General features: G+C 46.6%; 1 protein-coding gene across 3 annotated transcripts in view; it reads left to right on the plus strand.

The window, feature by feature from the left end:
* The window catches only part of PDE8A (phosphodiesterase 8A), a 2216737-nt gene that overhangs the window by 1029843 nt on the left and 1169220 nt on the right, over window positions 1-17674 (plus strand). For all 3 annotated transcript variants that reach the window (XM_069222557.1, XM_069222555.1, XM_069222556.1), the window contains exon 7: window positions 5945-6023. In XM_069222557.1, coding sequence (XP_069078658.1) covers window positions 5945-6023 — 79 coding nt within the window. The remainder of the gene's footprint in view (window positions 1-5944; window positions 6024-17674) is intronic.

The raw sequence follows: 17674 nt of genomic DNA on the forward strand, positions 1-17674 counted from the left end.
TGACGAACTGTGCTTGGTGCCCCGTACTGACTGCACACTGTTCAGTGCTGCCTTCATTCAACAATCAGAATAGGTAGCGCCAGGCTGCAGGACCGACTCATCTGAGCTAGGGGCTGCATTCATTATGGATCGCAGCTGTTGATGTAGTATTCACTCAGCCTTGGCCGGCCGTGGCGTCATGTAACTGCAACAATCACACAATGTGTGTTTATTTGATTTGCCGACAGCGAGGGGCAGTTTTGTTTCTTTGCCAGCCTGCTGCGAATAGCGCTAGTTTGATGCCTCATGTGCCATGGGTGCAAGACTCATTGGCCGCTCTCAAGTCTGTGAGTATGTGATTCATAACAAGCACATGTTCTTGTTGATTTATATATTAAGAACATTTATATAATTAAATTTTAGCTGTCTAAGCTTGCAAATAGAACTGATCTCCCCTGGCTGGTGCTGTGGCTGAACGAACTGGACTAGACTCTGCTGACTCACTGTAATGATTAGCAGCTGGGTGGACTCAGCAATGTAATGGCTTATGTCACGTGGCCTGTAGTTAGTTGACTCAGTAAACTAAATTAATGCTGGGGTGGCATTTTCCCTGTTGCTGAGTATTTTCCGACAACTGGTGCCATCCTGAAGTGTCTCTGACAATGCCCTTTCGACGAACCGACTTCGGGCCCTCTAAATGCCAGCGAATCATTCGGTATGGGTGCCGACCTTTGAGCAGTTTTTTTCTATAAACTTCTGCGCCAGAATCCTCTGCAAATTCCTTCTGATCCAAATTTTAACAGTATGGGATTTCCTAACCGATAACAGAACATACTTTTCAAGAAAGTCCTAGGTCAGCAAGGCACGCAAATCATGAGGAGGGTGTGCAGTCTCTGCACTACTTTGTTTCTTATGGTAACAAATATAATTCATTTGTAAAGTCAGTGTTTATACTTTCATGGCATTGTTAAATTATTTTTATCAAACAGTAAAAACATACTTTTTTTGGCGAGATCCCAAATGGATCTAGACATTTAAAGTTGGCAAACGGTATATATTAAACACTGAGGGAGAACCGAAGTAGAAATAAAACTCATCAGTGTAACACTGATATTGCTAAATTGAGTTTACCAGATATTTATAAACATTTAAATTAATATGGATTTAAAAAAAACATAAACCTTAACACAGTTTGGGATGACACCTCCCTCACACCGTTTAAGAATATGCAATGGTCGTCTTAGAAAGCAGATGTAGCTACTGACCTTCCATTTCAAGGATCTTGCAGCAGTTCCAAGATCTTTTTATTAGTGCTTCTCATTGCTCAAAAGGGTGTCATTTCTCATATTGATGCCTTTCTGTGCACTAAATTGCTTGGTTTTACATGAGCAAAAGTGTCACTCTAAGTGTTACACATTTGACATTTGAATGTCACCGAAACCCAGGAGTGGCTCGCATGGCTGGGGCTGGGCAGGATGGCGGGGGGCAGAGGACACGGGAAAAAAATAATTAAAAAAAAAATATTTTTTAAAACTTACCTGCTTTGCTCCCACGCCGCGCTCATCTCCCGTCGCTGCTGCAGGCCCAGCCTGCCCTGCGCCAATCGTGACGCTGCTCAGAGCAGCATCAGGATTGGCTGGGAGCACCCAGGCAGGATAGGAGCCTGTGCAGGCTCTCTCTAGCCCAGCTATTGTGTTGCTGGACTGGAGAGAGCCCTGTGCGCATGTGTGTTTGGCCAAACCGAGATGGCCGGCCAAACAGACATGTGCTCTGAGGGGAGTGCACAGTGCACTCTCCTCAGCTCGTCACCCTACATTGCGCCGCCCCTTTTACATGGAAAGGATAATAAACAGAGAAACTAGTCAACGCCTGCCTATCTCACTTCCTCGAAGCAAACAACACTCTTGATCCCTCACAATCCGGGTTCCGCAAGAACCACAGCACGGAAACCGCCCTCATCGCATGCACTTACGACATCAGGATCAAAGTCGACAAAGGCGAGACTGTCGCTCTCATCCTCCTAGACCTCTCCGCAGCCTTTGACACCGTCTGCCACCACACACTCCACACACGCCTCCACAACATAGGAATTCGCCACAAAGCCCTAGACTGGCTCACCTCCTTCCTCACCGACCGGACCCAGAGAGTCCGCCTTCCACCCTTCCACTCCACCACTACCAAGATCATCTGCGGAGTCCCCCAAGGGTCCTCCCTCAGCCCCACACTCTTCAACATCTACATGATCCCCCTAGCCAACATCCTCCGAGCACACGGAATCACTATCCTCTCCTACGCAGATGACACCAAACTCATCCTCTCCGTCACCCGCAACCCCACCACTGCCAAAACCAACCTACACACTGCTCTCCTCGACACCGCCAACTGGATGACCACTAACCACCTCAAGCTCAACTCCAACAAAACCGAGATCATCATCTTCGGCCCCAACAAAACCACATGGGACGACTCCGGGTGGCCCACCACCCTAGGCCCTGCACCCACGCACGCAACCTCGGCATCATCCTGGACCCCTCCCTCTGCATGATACAGCAAATCAATGCTCTAACCTCCTCCTGCTTCCACACACTCGGCACTCTAAAAAAAAAAAAGTCCTTCAAATGGATTACCCCAGAGACCAGGAAGACAGTCACGCACGCACTCAACAGCAGCAGACTAGACTACTCTAACGCCCTCTACGCCTGCACCACACTCAAATGCAAACTCCAGAGAATCCAGAACACAGCCGCATGCCTCGTCCTTGGCCTCCCCTGCCACGAACGAATCTCACCACACCTCAAATCCCTTTACTGGCTCACCATAGACAAGAGAAACACATTCAAGATCCTCATCCATGCACACAAATCCCTCCACAACACCGGCCTAACCTACCTCAACGAAAGAGTGAATTTCCACACTCCCACACGCAACCTCCGGTCAGCCGACCTCGCCCTAGCCACAGTCCCCCGCATCAAACGCACCACCACAGGAGGCAGGGCCTTCTACTACCTCACCCCCAAAACCTGGAACTCCCTCCCCACCAACCTTCGCAAAACCAAAGACCTCCTGCTTTTCAGAAAGAACCTCAAGACATGGTTGTTCGAACAGTGACAATCCCTCTCCCCCCTGCACCTTGAGACCCTCACGGGTGAGTAGCGCTCTCTATAAATTTTTTGATTGATTGATTGAACAGAGTTTATTATCCTTTCCATGTAAACGGATTTTCAGCGGTTGCTACTGGTGGGGAGGGTGGGGTGGGAGGGGCAGGCAATGCTCCTCCACCCATACAGAGGAGCCGCACCTGCCGAAACCATGAAAATCTCACACATAAGCAATCTGAAAACTTGGCAGCTATGTAGTACCCTTCCTTTTCTGTTTTTTTTAGCAGTTTTTAGATAGCTCGTCTTAGAGTTTGTTGTTGCTCAAGTGGGTGTTATTTCTGATGTTTACATGTTTCCCTTGTCTTCATTGCTTGTTTTTGCTCGCAAGAAAATGTCACTCAGTCATTGAATGTCACTCATAATTACACTGACATTTTAAAAATGTCACACATGAGCTATCTGAAACCTCTACAGCTATGTTCTAGCCGTAATGCCACATTCTTGGTAGAGGGAGGCAGGCAGACAGAAGCCACATGAAAGCTTGGCTCGTTATGGACTCAACGTTTCAACAGGACCTCGAGCTGAGCCAGAGCCAGGCTTCAGGCTCGAGCCTGGCCCGCGCTTTCTGTGGTCTGTCCTCCTCTAGCCAACAGCTCATCGAGTCTCTGTGTGGCCAAATATCTTTGACAGTACTGACAATTAGGATGATATGTAGAAATTACCCTACAGGGATAGGAAATTTCTGGATACATTTGAAGGAATGGTAAGCAGCATCATAGTAAAGGTTGTCTACTTTCAGAAAGCCATCGCTGTCCAAGCATGCCTGACCAGTGGCCGATACCACTTTTTTGAGCTCAGGAATACCCCTCAGTAGAAGGGTGGGAGTGAAGACAATCTTCACTTTGTGTTATTTTTCCACAGAATTCTAAGACTGCTTCTTCCAGAAGAATACTTCCAGTAACTTTACAGATTGACACAGAGGTAACAGAAGTTTGGAGTGATCTGCCTCTGAGGCATACTCAGACCTGTACCTCCTCAGCCAGAGCAGGATCCTCAAAACAGTGCACCACTTGCTACAACTGGGCTGCTAGCTAATAATTTTTAAAGTTAGGAACTGCCAACCACTTCCTCAACAGGGCATTGAAGCTTGCACATAGTGAGCCTGTGCCTCCGACCATTTCAAAGCAAGACTCTTCGGAGTATGTCAAGCTCTGTGAAAAAAACGTATAGGGAAGCTTGTTGGTAATATGCAAATAAAAAAATAAAAAAGGCAAAATAACCATTTTAACAATTATTCCCGTTATCAACAGTGGAAATTGCTGCCACAGAGACTCGTGTATTACACAGACTTGAATGGAGAGAAGGCGGTAGACGCCCATCACTAAGGGGAGGGAGCTTCTGTTTCAGAAGGGGGACTAACAGCACCCATCAACCTCAGAGGCTTTACTGGGCTCCAGCGCCCTCATTTCTGCTTTTATTTCATTCACCAAAAGCAGTCTTTATAACGAACCTATGTTAATATTTTCAGGGTAATGCACTGTAGGTACCCTGCCACAGCCTGGGTTATGTTTTGCGGCACATGTAGTTTACGATAATGTTTAATGTCTCACCAGAACACAAGGATAAATCCATGATTGGTCTACGTGAGAATTCATTGTAGATACGCCAAGCCAGCAAGTTGCCCATATTATCTGCTTCATTATATTGTCCATCTTTGAACAGGGGTGGCTCCTCCGTAATAGCGGAGGAGCGTTGCATCCACTTGCTCAGTCAAGCAGTGACAAATTTGTTACTACCTGACTGAGCCATGGGAGTTTAGGGCCGGGTGGGCCATGACAGGGAGGAGGAGATGTGGGCACTTGTAAGTGGGCATGTCAGTTTGGCCGGCCATCTTAGGTCAGCAAAACTGACATGCGCACTTACATTTCTTCAACCCAGCTGTGTTACACAGAGACTCGATGAGCTGTTGGCATGGATTGGAGCGTCAAACCAGCTCACCTAGGCTTATCCAAACGCTGCTTTTATGCTTGACTTAGCATGAGAGCAGCATCTGGATTCGGAGCCGGTGCTCTGTGCCCTGGAGCGGGGAAGAGAGGAGCGTCACCGAGGCGGACGGCAGCGGGAGTGTCTGAAAGGTACGTTTTTTAAAAACATTTATTTTTAATCCCCCCTGCTCTGCCGCCCTTTATTGGCAGCAGTCGCCCCTGTATTTGAAGTACCTAAAGTGATGTGAAGAGAAGCATTCAGTAGGGTTCTATGTTCATTTACTGCTTTTCTTACTCTATAAGACGTATGCATGCAAATCATGCATCATGAATAGAATGCCTCCCATTCTGTCCTAGCATCACAGGTGTGACAGAGCTTGCTTACTGCCAAAATCTGGCACTTAGCGTTGTTTAAAAAAATGCTTCTTCACATTATTATATAATGTATATGTTTACCATTTAAGTTACGTTTTTCCAACGTGTAGTCAGAGCAGGCTTGTAATGATGAAGTTGCAACCAAGGATTAACTCAACAGTCATATTTAATTTTAAGGGTTCATTTTTCTTTACTTATTTACTTCATGTGGGACAATCGCACAAAAACTGTTAATTCACATTTAAAATTGACAGAAGATGTAAACTTAGCATGACAGAAAAATTGTAAGCTTGTGGTCGCAAATCTTTTGAGGAATTGATAATGTAGTTACAAATAAATGTTTGTAGGCAGCCACATTGTAGCTCATGCTATTTTTTATTGTTGCCATAACGCCATGTAATGTTTCAAACAATGTTGTCTATGTTTTGCTCTATATGTCAAATGTTATTTTGACCTTTTAAAAAAAAAATATCCCGGTTATAATTAAGTTGTCTTAATATTTTCCAGGGCTTGCAATTCTTTATTTACAACGCTAGAAAAAAGTCGAGAAGCCATTGAAATCACTAGTGAAGACCACATTATCCAGGTGCGTTGGAGCTGTTTTTGAAGAATGTCCGATACAGATATACCTCTTCTACTGTTATAGTTGTTTTCTTTTGAAAGCATTTTAGGAATAGATTTCCTGATGTAAGTGAATTTATGGAAAAATAAAACTGAGAAAACACATGGGCGCAAAACAAATCATGAAAAAATAATTTTAAGGAAAGGCAATTTTAAGGAGATGCAAACAAATTGAAAATCACAATAAAATAAATGAAATAACTAAACAATAATTTATTGTACTTAGAAATTCGAAAATACATTTAATCTACAACGGAATATACATTTAGAATGGGAAACAGTAGTGTGTCCCTTATCAAATCCCAGTTAGGGAATTGTTTCCAAAATATTTCCCTTTTTACTACAATTAGGAAAATGAATTCAGTCATAAATTTCTAAGTAATTTGCTTTTCTGTGGAAAAAATACATCTCTCTTTCCCATAGGAAAAACAGTTTTTGGTTTGCTACTGTGTTTGGCTGTTTGACACATCTTCACAAAACGTTCCAAAAAAAACTGTGCATACGCCTCATAGAGGCCCTGGGACCCCCCTTCATATTTAGGGGATTGGGGGGCATGTGCCACCCCCACCACGTTGAGTCTCCTGTGCCGCATTTAACGTTTTGGGGAGTGGGGCATGTGTCCCCCATCCCTGATCCATTCCCCATCCCAGGGCCCAATAAGACCAGTGTTCCATCCCCAGGGCATTTCCTGCCTTAACTTCCCCAGGCAGGGAACACAACTTTGCTCTTGCCTGGTGGGAGTATAGAAAAAGCTACTTCTGCCCTGGCGGCAGCAAAGGGATGGAGCTGGCTCCTGCCGCATATATATAGATATAACTGTACCTTGCGCCCTCACTATGCACTGCTAATTACCTCACATATTACATCACTTATGACATCTTGCATGACTGTATTGATGACATTACTGTAACATCTGAAATTACATCATTAAAACCAATTCAATGTCCATGGGGGGGTGCAAGTCATAATTATTTTATAAGTTATATTTAGGCCATTCATCGTTAAAATTTCCACTCAAAAGTTTAGATGAAATGGTTTCTTGGTAAAAGTATAGCTTGAAAATATTTTTCCATTAAATCACATACAGCCTTGCTTTCGAATGGTACGATGGTATTAGAAGTTCAGTGATCCTTTATATGAATGTCTACATATCACTTATTTGATATTTTAGTGATCCTTGTGAGCGCTATTACTGCTATCTTCCCATTTTTAATGTTCATTCTCTGTTATGATTAGCATCAAACACCCAGACGATAAGGGTGACACATCATTTCGTACATGGGTGGTTTCATGTGCATGATGTGCCATGACATGTTCTGATTTTAATGTGGTTACACTTGTGTCAAATTTGCCCACTACCAACCATAATGTGTGGTAGACCCAGCAGCTGTACGAGAACTGTATGCATGTGTGAATACACAGACATATACACACCAGGCTCTGTCCAGGATAGAAAATAATATCGGGCACCAAAATAAATATGGTCTGCATTTGTGAATCGGGTTGTAAAAAATGGTGACACATTTGCATATTGTAGCAGCTTGGACATTTGTTACATCTGGACAGCCATTGAGAGGTAGGGAAATAGATGCATGTGTGAGTGCTACCAGTATAGTTTGTGGTTATCTTGGACATAACTCAGAACTATACTCCACTATGTGTAGTATCTGTTCTTCTCCCCACGACATGCTAGTGCTCCATTGACAGAGGGTTCAGTGACATAATAGCATTCATTAGTCACTTTACCAATTCCTTTAATCTTGTCCACGTCCATATCTCCTTTTGGCTCTACTTTTCCACCTCAACTGTCAATTTTTCCACTTGTCTGTGGCCGAAATTAATGGTGATACAAATCTTAAAGTAATATTTTACTTAACATTTGTTATCTTTGAGTTGGGGAATTAAATTCATGATGGGGCAAGTATCTCTTTTATTTAGGTTGAAGAAAGGGAGTGCCAGTCCAATGAGATTTTTGGAGAGTGATGCAGAGGACCTTGAAAGTACATCTTTGTGCCACCTATTATCGGTGCATGTTCTTGAAGGTGCCAGAGATGGGGTCATGGATGAGACAGTTTGGTCAGTGAGACGTATGCGAGAAGCAGCCTAGCTATAAAAATGTTAAACTGAGGACTTTGTAGGGAGCATTTTACATTTCTTGAACTCGATCTCACAACCAGACAGAAAGTGGTGGAAGCAATGGTGGCTCGTAATCTGCAGCAGGTGTGAGGCGGGCAAACACACTTTTTCTCTCACACACACACACCCACACACCCAATCGCAGCCTGCACGCACAAACATTCATACATAAACGTACTCATGCACCCAACCAACATTACAAAAAAAATACTGGGCCTCATCTTGGGTGTCAGGAGTTAAGCCTCTGTTCTGAAGAAAGAGACGGAAGAAAGATCACGCCGCCTCTTATTGGCTGACCTTCTGAAAGGAGGACCTTCCTTACCTCTTCACAGAGAGGGATGGGATCAGTGAGAGTTGCTGCCCCCACACCACCCTGCACTGAACTTCTCTAATGGACAGTGAACCCTGGGCACTTTAAGGCTTAAAAGTGAAGTGTCCAGGTACAAGACTATGACGCTCCCATATCATGAGGGGGAGGCTCACAGTAGATTTTGCTGGGCAGAGGAGGTTACACCCACTGGGGCCCAGTACATTTGGCTCAGGCTTGCACAGCACAAGGCTGCCGGATCCACATGTGAAGAGTGTCTGTCAGGCGGACTTTTGCTCAGCCTGACAGACACTCTTCATGTGCCAGGAAAGGTGGAATTGTGGGGCCCCTGGACTCTTAGTAATAGGTTGCCACTTGTTTGAGGGGCATCAGGGGTTAAGATTAGAGTATATGTTATTAAGGCAGTCAGTCCATTGAACAATCTCCCATCAGAAATAGTGTTGTGTAAAACTGAAGAAATTACAAGTCAGAGACACATACTGGTGACTAAGCAAGGGTATAGCTTGATAACGCTTGGAGTAATTGTGAAGAGTTTCTAGTCCTCGTTCTGCCTTTGCATTTCAGTTGTTGTAATGTTGTTTTTAAGCGTTTTTCTTCTAGACCTACAATCACCTTAGTGACAATAAAAAAAAAACTGTACTCTATATTGTGGCTACACCTGCTTTGAAATATTTTGACTTTGAAAGGTAATGTATTGCAGTTAACTTAATGCTTCGAACAGTGTTCCAGGTGGGAAGCGCTAGAAGGTGTAGCAATGAGGTAGGGTACAAGTCTGTATAAGGTGCGGCTTGTAGGAGGGAAAAGGGGCTGGGCAGCGAGTAGCGGGGAGGGTGGAACCACAAAATAAATAAATAAATAAAACATAACTTTCTTCTGCGCTGCTCCATTTACTCTGCTGTGCTCTGTCATTGCAGGCACAGTCTCCCAGCCTGCTAGGAGCATGAAAGCAGCTGTAGGATTAAACGGATCGCCCAGCCAGGGCGCTCTGAGGCAGAGTGGGAGCCTCTGCCTGCTCTCTCAAATCTGGCACTTCCTTACCCGGTTGGACAGAGCCTACTGCACTAGTCTGTTTGGCAGGCTAAACATAGATGCATACTGAGGGGGAGTGGTGAGTCGCTGCTGTTTGGGGGGTGGGAGGGTAACGCTCCTCTGCCATAGAATAGCCACTGCCCCAGGTTTGCCACATCAGTATCTTGTGTGGGATTTATTGAAAAATGCACACAGAGGGCATCTTAGAGATGCCCCCTTTATGTTAACTAAACTGCTAGTGTTGGACTGACCAGTCTGTGCCAGCCTGCCATTTTCAGACAAGTTTCTGACCACAGAAGCCTTTCTGCTCTCGGTGGTCAGAAGCAAAGCCTGTCCTGGGTGGAGGTGCTTCACTCCTCCCCCCTACAGGAACTGTAACACCTGGTGGTGAGTCTCAAAGGCTCAAGCCTCAGATTACAGTGCCCCAGGGCTAGTGGAGTTGACAACTGCTTTGGCCCCAGCCCTGCCGTCCCCTCTCCTGCTTCAAAGAACCTGCAAAAGAACAGCAACACCTCTAGTGGGACCAGTGACCACTGCCAAGCTCCAGAGGACTGCCCTGCACCCAAAAGGACCAAGAACTCCAGAGGACAGCGGCTCTGCCCAAAAAAAAAACAACAACCAAGGACTCCCACCTCACTCCGGATGCGTGAGTCCTGACCACTCTGCACCCGACGCCCACGACCGGTGTCCAAGTGGTCCACCCAGTTATAGAGGATCCCCAGGAGATTGTGAGCAAGTGCCCACCCTGGGTTGACTTCTCCACCCCACCACGACAACGCCTGCGGAGGGAATCCCGAGGAGCCCCCTGACCGCGAAGTTCCGGACGAAGATATCCGACGCTTAAAGACACACTGCACCCTCAGCCCCCAGGCCTTGGCCTTGGAGAACTCGACCTCTGGTGCAACAGCGTTCAGTAGGCAGCCCTCCTCCATGTCCAGCCTGTGGTCTGCCCAAGACTACCCCTGGACCTCGCCTGCAGCCTTTAAGTGACCCCCATATCCCCTCATAGACCAGCATTGGAAGTCTGACATCATATTTGCACCCTGCACCCCACCGCTGTGCCGCTGAGGGTGTATGGTTGGTGCCTACTTGTGGCCCCCCCAGTGCTTCTCTAATCCCCCTGGTCTGACCTCCGATCTGTGGGTACTTACCTGCAGGCAGGCCTGATTCCGAGTAACCCCTATCACCATAGGAGCTCTCATTAAATTTGCTCATCTTTGACCTCTGCAGCCGGCCGGCCCCTTATTGATGGTGGTGGGTGTTTTGGGTTAACTTGAGCCCCAACCAGTGGACTTCCTAAAACCCAGAGACTTAAACTGTAAGTGTTGTACTTACCTGCAATTCGAACTAACATTTCTTCCCCCCAGGAACTGTTCCTGAAAATTGCAGTGTCCATTTTTAAAACAGATTATTGGCAATAATTCAAAAACTGTATAACTTATCGATTTCAAACAAAGTACTGGTGATACATGTGTAAAATACAAATCTGTGGAAGTACTTACCTGAAACTTGAATCTAGTGGTTCTAAAAATAAGTTTAAGAAAATATATTTTTGCTATAAAAAAAACCATTGGTCTGGAGTTAAGTCATTGAGTGTGTGCTTTTTCGATTGTCTGTGTGTGTACAACAAATGCTTTGCACTACCCTCTGATAAGCCTAACTGCTCAACCACACTACCACAAAAGAGAGCATTAGAGCCTCTGTTTAGCCTCTGGGGAACCCCTGGACTCTGTGCTCACTATATCTAATGTTGATATAGTTTATACAAAGCCAGCTTCCTACATAAAGGAAAAGGGACACATTTATGGTCTCTATTGAACTTCACCTGATCACTCCGCACCAGATGGTTCCCCATCCCAATGTATTCAGAGAATAATGTTCAGTTCACTATCTAAAATGTCAGGGTGAGTCACAGCTTCCTTTTTAAACTACGATGACAAAGCACTTGATGGAAGTTCAAGCTTATTAGTACATTCTTCTGACATCCTTCCCTTAATCTCTTAATGTAAGCTAATTTAAAAAAAGCTACGGTGATGGATTCGGTTTGATAGACAGCACCATTCATAACTTCAGTTTTTGTGAATTCGTTGGACATTTGTCACATGCACCAGTCTCTGGTCTGACTCGCTAGTCCCTGTCAATAAACCAGTCCTGGAGGCCCATCAGCCCTCCCCATACACTCCTCTTGAGTTGCCTGTGAGTGACTTGTGAACTATCTGACTACACAGAGTGTAGGGGGTCCCCATCCATTTTTTTATGGACTTTGCAATCATCACAGTATACTCCTTCACTGCACACCTCTGCACTGCATAGATCAACAAAGACAGCCAGTTTTCCCACTGTGCTTACCAAACTGTACCTCCCTTATGAGGCTAAGTAGGGCAAATAGGTCTGGGGTTGTTTGGGTTGCCTTCTGGTGGGGGCCACATCTGGCATTTCAGGATGGACTGTTCCCATTAGGGGCAGGGTCAATACTGATTTGGCACAGTGGGCAAAACACCATGGATTGGAATGAATGACACACATAGTGACTGCCAGTGGTTTAGACTTTTTGCAAGTATTCCTTCAATCACCTTCTGTGTGTTTGATCCACCTATGTCACCCATGCAGCCATCTTCATGGCTGATAGCACGTCAGTTGATTTATTTAAAATGTAATTACAGTTGTGCCCTACAATGTGATCGCAATAGACTGTCCACCAGGCATGTGATGATCTGTGCATGTAAGGAGTGCATTATTTGGCAGCACCTAAGTGTTTTTGCTGCCTTACAGTAATGGTGAGGAAACATTCACAAAATCAGCCCACTCATGTCCACAAAACTCTCCGAACACATAACTAAAACCAACCCACCCCATCATTAAACAAACGTGGCCCATGTGGTATTGCCAGATTATCCGACAGCCCAGTCTGACCATGTGTAGTATCAGTGTACATCACTGGACAAGTGATGACACCAGTGTTGTAATCAAGCAGGTCTTTGGTGAATTCATGTGTGAGATCCTAAAAGGTACACAGGGGAATGAATTATGGTTAAAAAAACGATCAAATTCAGTTCTTATCTTTGTTTCATTCCCATAACATCACTTAAACTGTGTTTTTCCCAAGGACTTTTTTCACATTTCTTTAAACATACTTTGTTTTCTGAGCAAAAGAAACTCCACATTTTTTCTTCACTGAGATGTAGTCCCATAAAAACACAGTTAAAATGTTACAAAACAAACCCCAGACACACCTCTGAAATTGTCCAACTGTAGTTAGATACACGAACCACAAATATTTCCCCACCTTGAAAACCATTAATCTGATAGAGACTTCTAGTTGCAGATTCCTTACCTTTGAATTTCCCCAGGCATCAGACTAGATCCTGAGATTTTTGTTCCAGCAGTACCTCTGCGCGCCATCAGGTGGCATCGGACGATTCCGCTGGCGTTATTGGCGTCGTGTTCACCAGGATGACGTTGCGGTCTTATATAGGCACCACCCTGGCGCGCTGACGTCAGTTCTTTTCTTTCTGCACCAGCCTACACCCAGATCCGGAGAGAGCTACCTCAGTCATTTTTTGACTACGTCAGCACTTTTGTCTAATTCTTTTGACGAGTTTGTGGATGCGTTGAGGTATGTCTGGCAAGACCGGTTTCAAGCCTTGCCACTCTTGTCACCGAACGATGTCGGTGACGGATCCGCATCTCGTGTGTCTTTGGTGCCTGGAGCGTGATCACGACCCCAAGTCGTGCTCCGAGTGTCAGGCCATGAACCCGAAAGCTTTGAAGGACCGGTCCCTAAAGCTCATGGCGTCCCAACACTCGACTAGGCAGCGCTCACAGTCTAGTTCGAGAGGAAGGTCTCAAGACCGGCCACGGAGTCACCACCACTCTTTGTCCTCGAAGTCATTGGGATATTGGGGTCACAAAAAGAAGGAAAAGCAGTCTTCGACTTCACCCCGTCGCTCGTACGATACGGCGTGGGAAGAGCACCGACGCTTTAGGCCTCCGTCCTCGGACCCTTCATCTGGGTCGGCTCTGCGCTTCCCCGACTTTCAGGGGATGTCCAGCAGTCCTTGAAGAACATGCCCTTTGATGGCTCACGTCTCTTAGGAGACAAGGTGGACTCTGCGCTTGCACACTTTAAGGATTCCTGAGCCACGGCCTGGTCCCTTGGCCTTGCGCCCGCTTCTAGACCCCAGCAGTCTGCTTTTCGCCACTTTCGTGGGTACAGAAGGGGCACCCAACCGTGTCCTTTTCCCCCTGGCCATCGACCCACGCATGCTGTGCAGCCCTTGTGCGGCCATGGACACGGGATCCCACGCCCCCAGGGATCAGGGAGGGCCCAGTCCACCCCAGCTCCCGCTTCAGCCTCCAAACCTTCCTAGTCCATGGATAGACCAGGAACCATTTGACGGCAGGATTCGCCATAAACTGCCCCAATGGCAATCCATTACCTAGGACAGGTGGGTCCTCAAAATTGTCCGAAGGGGCTACTCCCTCCCCTTCAAGACACCTCCTCCAGCCATGCCACCTTCATACAATTGAATATCGGAGTCATATGGCGCTTCTCCACAAAGATGTCCAAGCCCTTTTAGCCAAAGGAGCTATAAAGAGGGTTCTGTTGCCAGAAGTAGGTTGTGGTTGCTATTCCTGCTACTTTCTGGTACCGAAAAAGGACAAGGGTCTTCGTCCTATATTAGATTTTCGGTCCCTCAAACTCTTCCTCAAAAATGAGAAGTTCTAAATGTTGACATTGGCTCAGGTCCTATTTGCCCTGGATCCCGGAGACTGGATGGTAGCGTTGGACTTGCAAGACTCATACTTCCAGATTCCCGTATTGCTGGCCCACAACGCTACCTACGATTCGTGGTAGGTCACAAACACTTTCAGTTTACCGTGCTTCCCTTTGGCCTTACCAGTGCCCCTCGGGTGTTCACAAAAGTGATGGTAGTGGCGACAGCTCATCTGTGCAGGTTAGGGGTCCCAGTCTACCCCTACCTTGACGATAGGCTTTTAAAGGCGAACGTGCCACAGACATTCGTCTCGCACCTCCAGACTACGGCGAACCTTTTGCATTCGCTGGGGTTCACTATAAACATGCCAAAGTCAGACCTGACGCTCCCTTTCATCGCAGCTGTTCTGGATACAGTGCAGTTTCGGTCACATCCTCCCGAAAAGCGAGTCCAGGATATTCAGGCTATGATACCGATGTTTCGGCCTCTGTCCTGGATTTTGGTGAGAATGACTCTGAGGCTGCTGGGCCTCATGGCCTCCTGCATCCTGCTAGTTCAAAAGTCCAGAAGGCATATGCAGGCTCTGCAGTGGGACCTGAAGATTCAGTGGGCGCAGCATCAGGGGAATCTCCCCGACAAGGTCCAGATCTCAGAAGGAACTGCGAGAGACCTATAGTGGTGATTAACGAATCAGGATTGGGTCAAGGGCAGATCCCTCTCCTTTCCCCAACCAGGTCATATAGTCGCAACAGATGCGTCACTCCTGGGATGGGCGGCCACATGGGAAAGGCGGAGATCAGAGGTCTCTGGTTTCCAGCGGAAACCGGGCTCCATATCAATCATCTGGAGCTCTGAGCGATTCGACTAGCATTGAAAGCTTTCATTCCCTCTCTCAAGGGGAAAGCACTGCCATGTGGTATTGCAACAAACAAGGCAGAGTGGGATTGTCGACCCTTTGCCAAGAGGCTCTTCGCCTCTGGACTTGGCTGGAACATCAGGGCATTTCCCTGGTGGTTCAACACCTGGCGGGCTCCTTGAATGCCAGAGCAGACAAACTCAGCCGAGGATTCGTGGTCGATCACGAATTGTGTCTCTGTCCGGAGGTGGCGCAAAGTCTTTTCCTTCAGTGGGGAGAACCTTGGTTAGACTTGTTCGCCTCCGTAGAGAATGCGTAGTGTCAGCTGTTTTCGCGTTGGAGTTTCCAAGGTGGCACTCGCTCGGGGACGCCTTTCTTCGCGAGTGGAATTCAGGCCTCCTGTACACCTTTCCGCCCGTACCACTTCTGCCCAGAGTTCTGAAGAAGATCATGCAAGACCGGGCCCAAGTTAAACTGGTGGCTCCAGACTGGGCACAAAGAGTCTGGTATCCCGAGCTGTTGAGCATGGCCATAGCTCCTCTAATCAGACTGCCTCTTCGGGGAGATCTTCTGTCGCAGCAGCTAGGGAAGGTCCTTCATCCGAACTTGTCCACCCTGAAGATTGAGCACTGATAGTTGACGTCTTTTGACCTGCCACCTGGAGGCTGTAATATAATCTTGGCAGCCAGGCACCCCTCAACCAAAATCGTATCCGCCTGTCGTTGGAAGAAATTTGTGAAATGGTGCATCGACAAATCTGTTGATCCTCTATGTGCTCTTCTTTCTTAAGTCCTCCTTTTTATTCTTTCCCTTGCCCAGCAGAGTTCCACCCTGGGCACTCTTAAGGGATATCTTTCTGCTATCTCTGAGGTTACTAGATCAGCCTTACTTATTTAAATCTCCTATAGTTGGGAGGTTTCTTAAAGGCCTCACACATCTCTTTCCTCATATCCCATTTATCATGCTCCAATGGGATCTAAACCTGGTATTAACATAACTTATGTGTGACCTGTTTGAGCTGCTTCACAACTGCCCTTTACAGCTCTTAACCATAAAGACTGTCTTTTTAGTTGCCATTTCTTCTGCCCACAGAGTAAGTGAGCTCCAGGCTCTGTCATCTAAGCCACCTTTCCTGGCGATACATCCTGACAAAGTGGTGCTTCGCACAAGGGCTTCTTTCCTTCCTAAAGTAGTGACACCCTTTCATGTCTGACAGTCCATCACCTTGCCTACCTTTTATGGACCCCCACATCCCTCTCATGAAGAGGAGAGACTCCACTGTCTGGACCCATAAAGAGCGTTGGCGTTCTACCTTGATCCTACCAAAGACTTCTGGGTGGAAGATCAACTCTTTGTGGGATATGTGGGTGCAAATAAGGGAAAGGACCATTTCACGATGGGTGCTCTTATGCATCAAAATGTGCTATGCTCTGGTTAAAAAGCACCCTCCTGAAGGTTTGCATGCTCACTCCACCAGAGCTACTACTGCTACCACAGCTCTAGCACGGGGCATTCCAGTCCAGGGCATCTGTAAGGCAGCAACGTGGGCATCTCTGCACACTTTTACCAAACACTACTGTCCGGACAGTTGGGTCCGAAGGGACGGCCTACATCGGGCGTTCGGTACTGCAGGACTTCTTGGTGTGATCTTGGTTCGCAGCCCACCACCGGGGATGGTATTGCTCGGGTATCTATTCAAAGGTAAGGAAACTGCAACTATCAGATGTACAAGTTACTTACCTTTGGTAACGTTATATCTGTTAGAGACATATTCTAGTTGCAGATTCCTTACCGACCCGCCCATCCTCCCCGCTCTGCAAACTGATTTCTAGGGACAGGAACTTCCCCTTGAGGGCCCTAGTTTTGGTGCACCACTCTGTGTTCTTCATGGCTCCCCACTATTGGCGTGGAAAGTCGTGGAAAGAAACTGACGTCAGCGCCCCGGGGTGGCGCCTGTATGCGACTGTGACATCGTCATGGCGAACATGATGCCAACGACACCCACGGAGCTGACCGACTCCACGTGATGGCACGCAGAGGTACTGCTCGAAGAAAACTCTCCAGATCCAGTCTGACGCCTGGGGAAATTCGAAGGTAAGGAATCTACAACTAGAATATGTCTCTACCAGATACATCGTTACCGAAGGTAAGTAACTTGTACTACACGTTCCTCCTCTTAAGGAAGCTTTTCCAATAATTTTGGGGGATTTCTTGATTATACAGTATATCTTCTTAAGTACTCAGAGCATCAATTTTAGCAAAGCCTTGGGACCAAGTCCCATGGTAGCAAGTCATTGGCCTTGAGAAACTGGTTGTCCTCAGGGGCTGTCACTCATCCAAGCTCTGTGCCCAACTCAGTTTGGTAAACAACACCCACTGTGCAGGTTCTCCTGTGATGTGCAGAATGGATTTGAAGCAGGACCTAATAAAACACACATTTTAAATTGTTACCATGGTTACCAGAGGTTTAATATTTAACTGCAGTGATTACAGCTAAACCTCAAAAATGTATGTGCAGCCAGAAATAATCTCTGTAAAGTCCAAAAATC

Source organism: Pleurodeles waltl, chromosome 3_1, assembly GCF_031143425.1.
Source record: "Pleurodeles waltl isolate 20211129_DDA chromosome 3_1, aPleWal1.hap1.20221129, whole genome shotgun sequence".
NCBI classification, from domain to species: Eukaryota; Metazoa; Chordata; class Amphibia; order Caudata; family Salamandridae; genus Pleurodeles; species Pleurodeles waltl.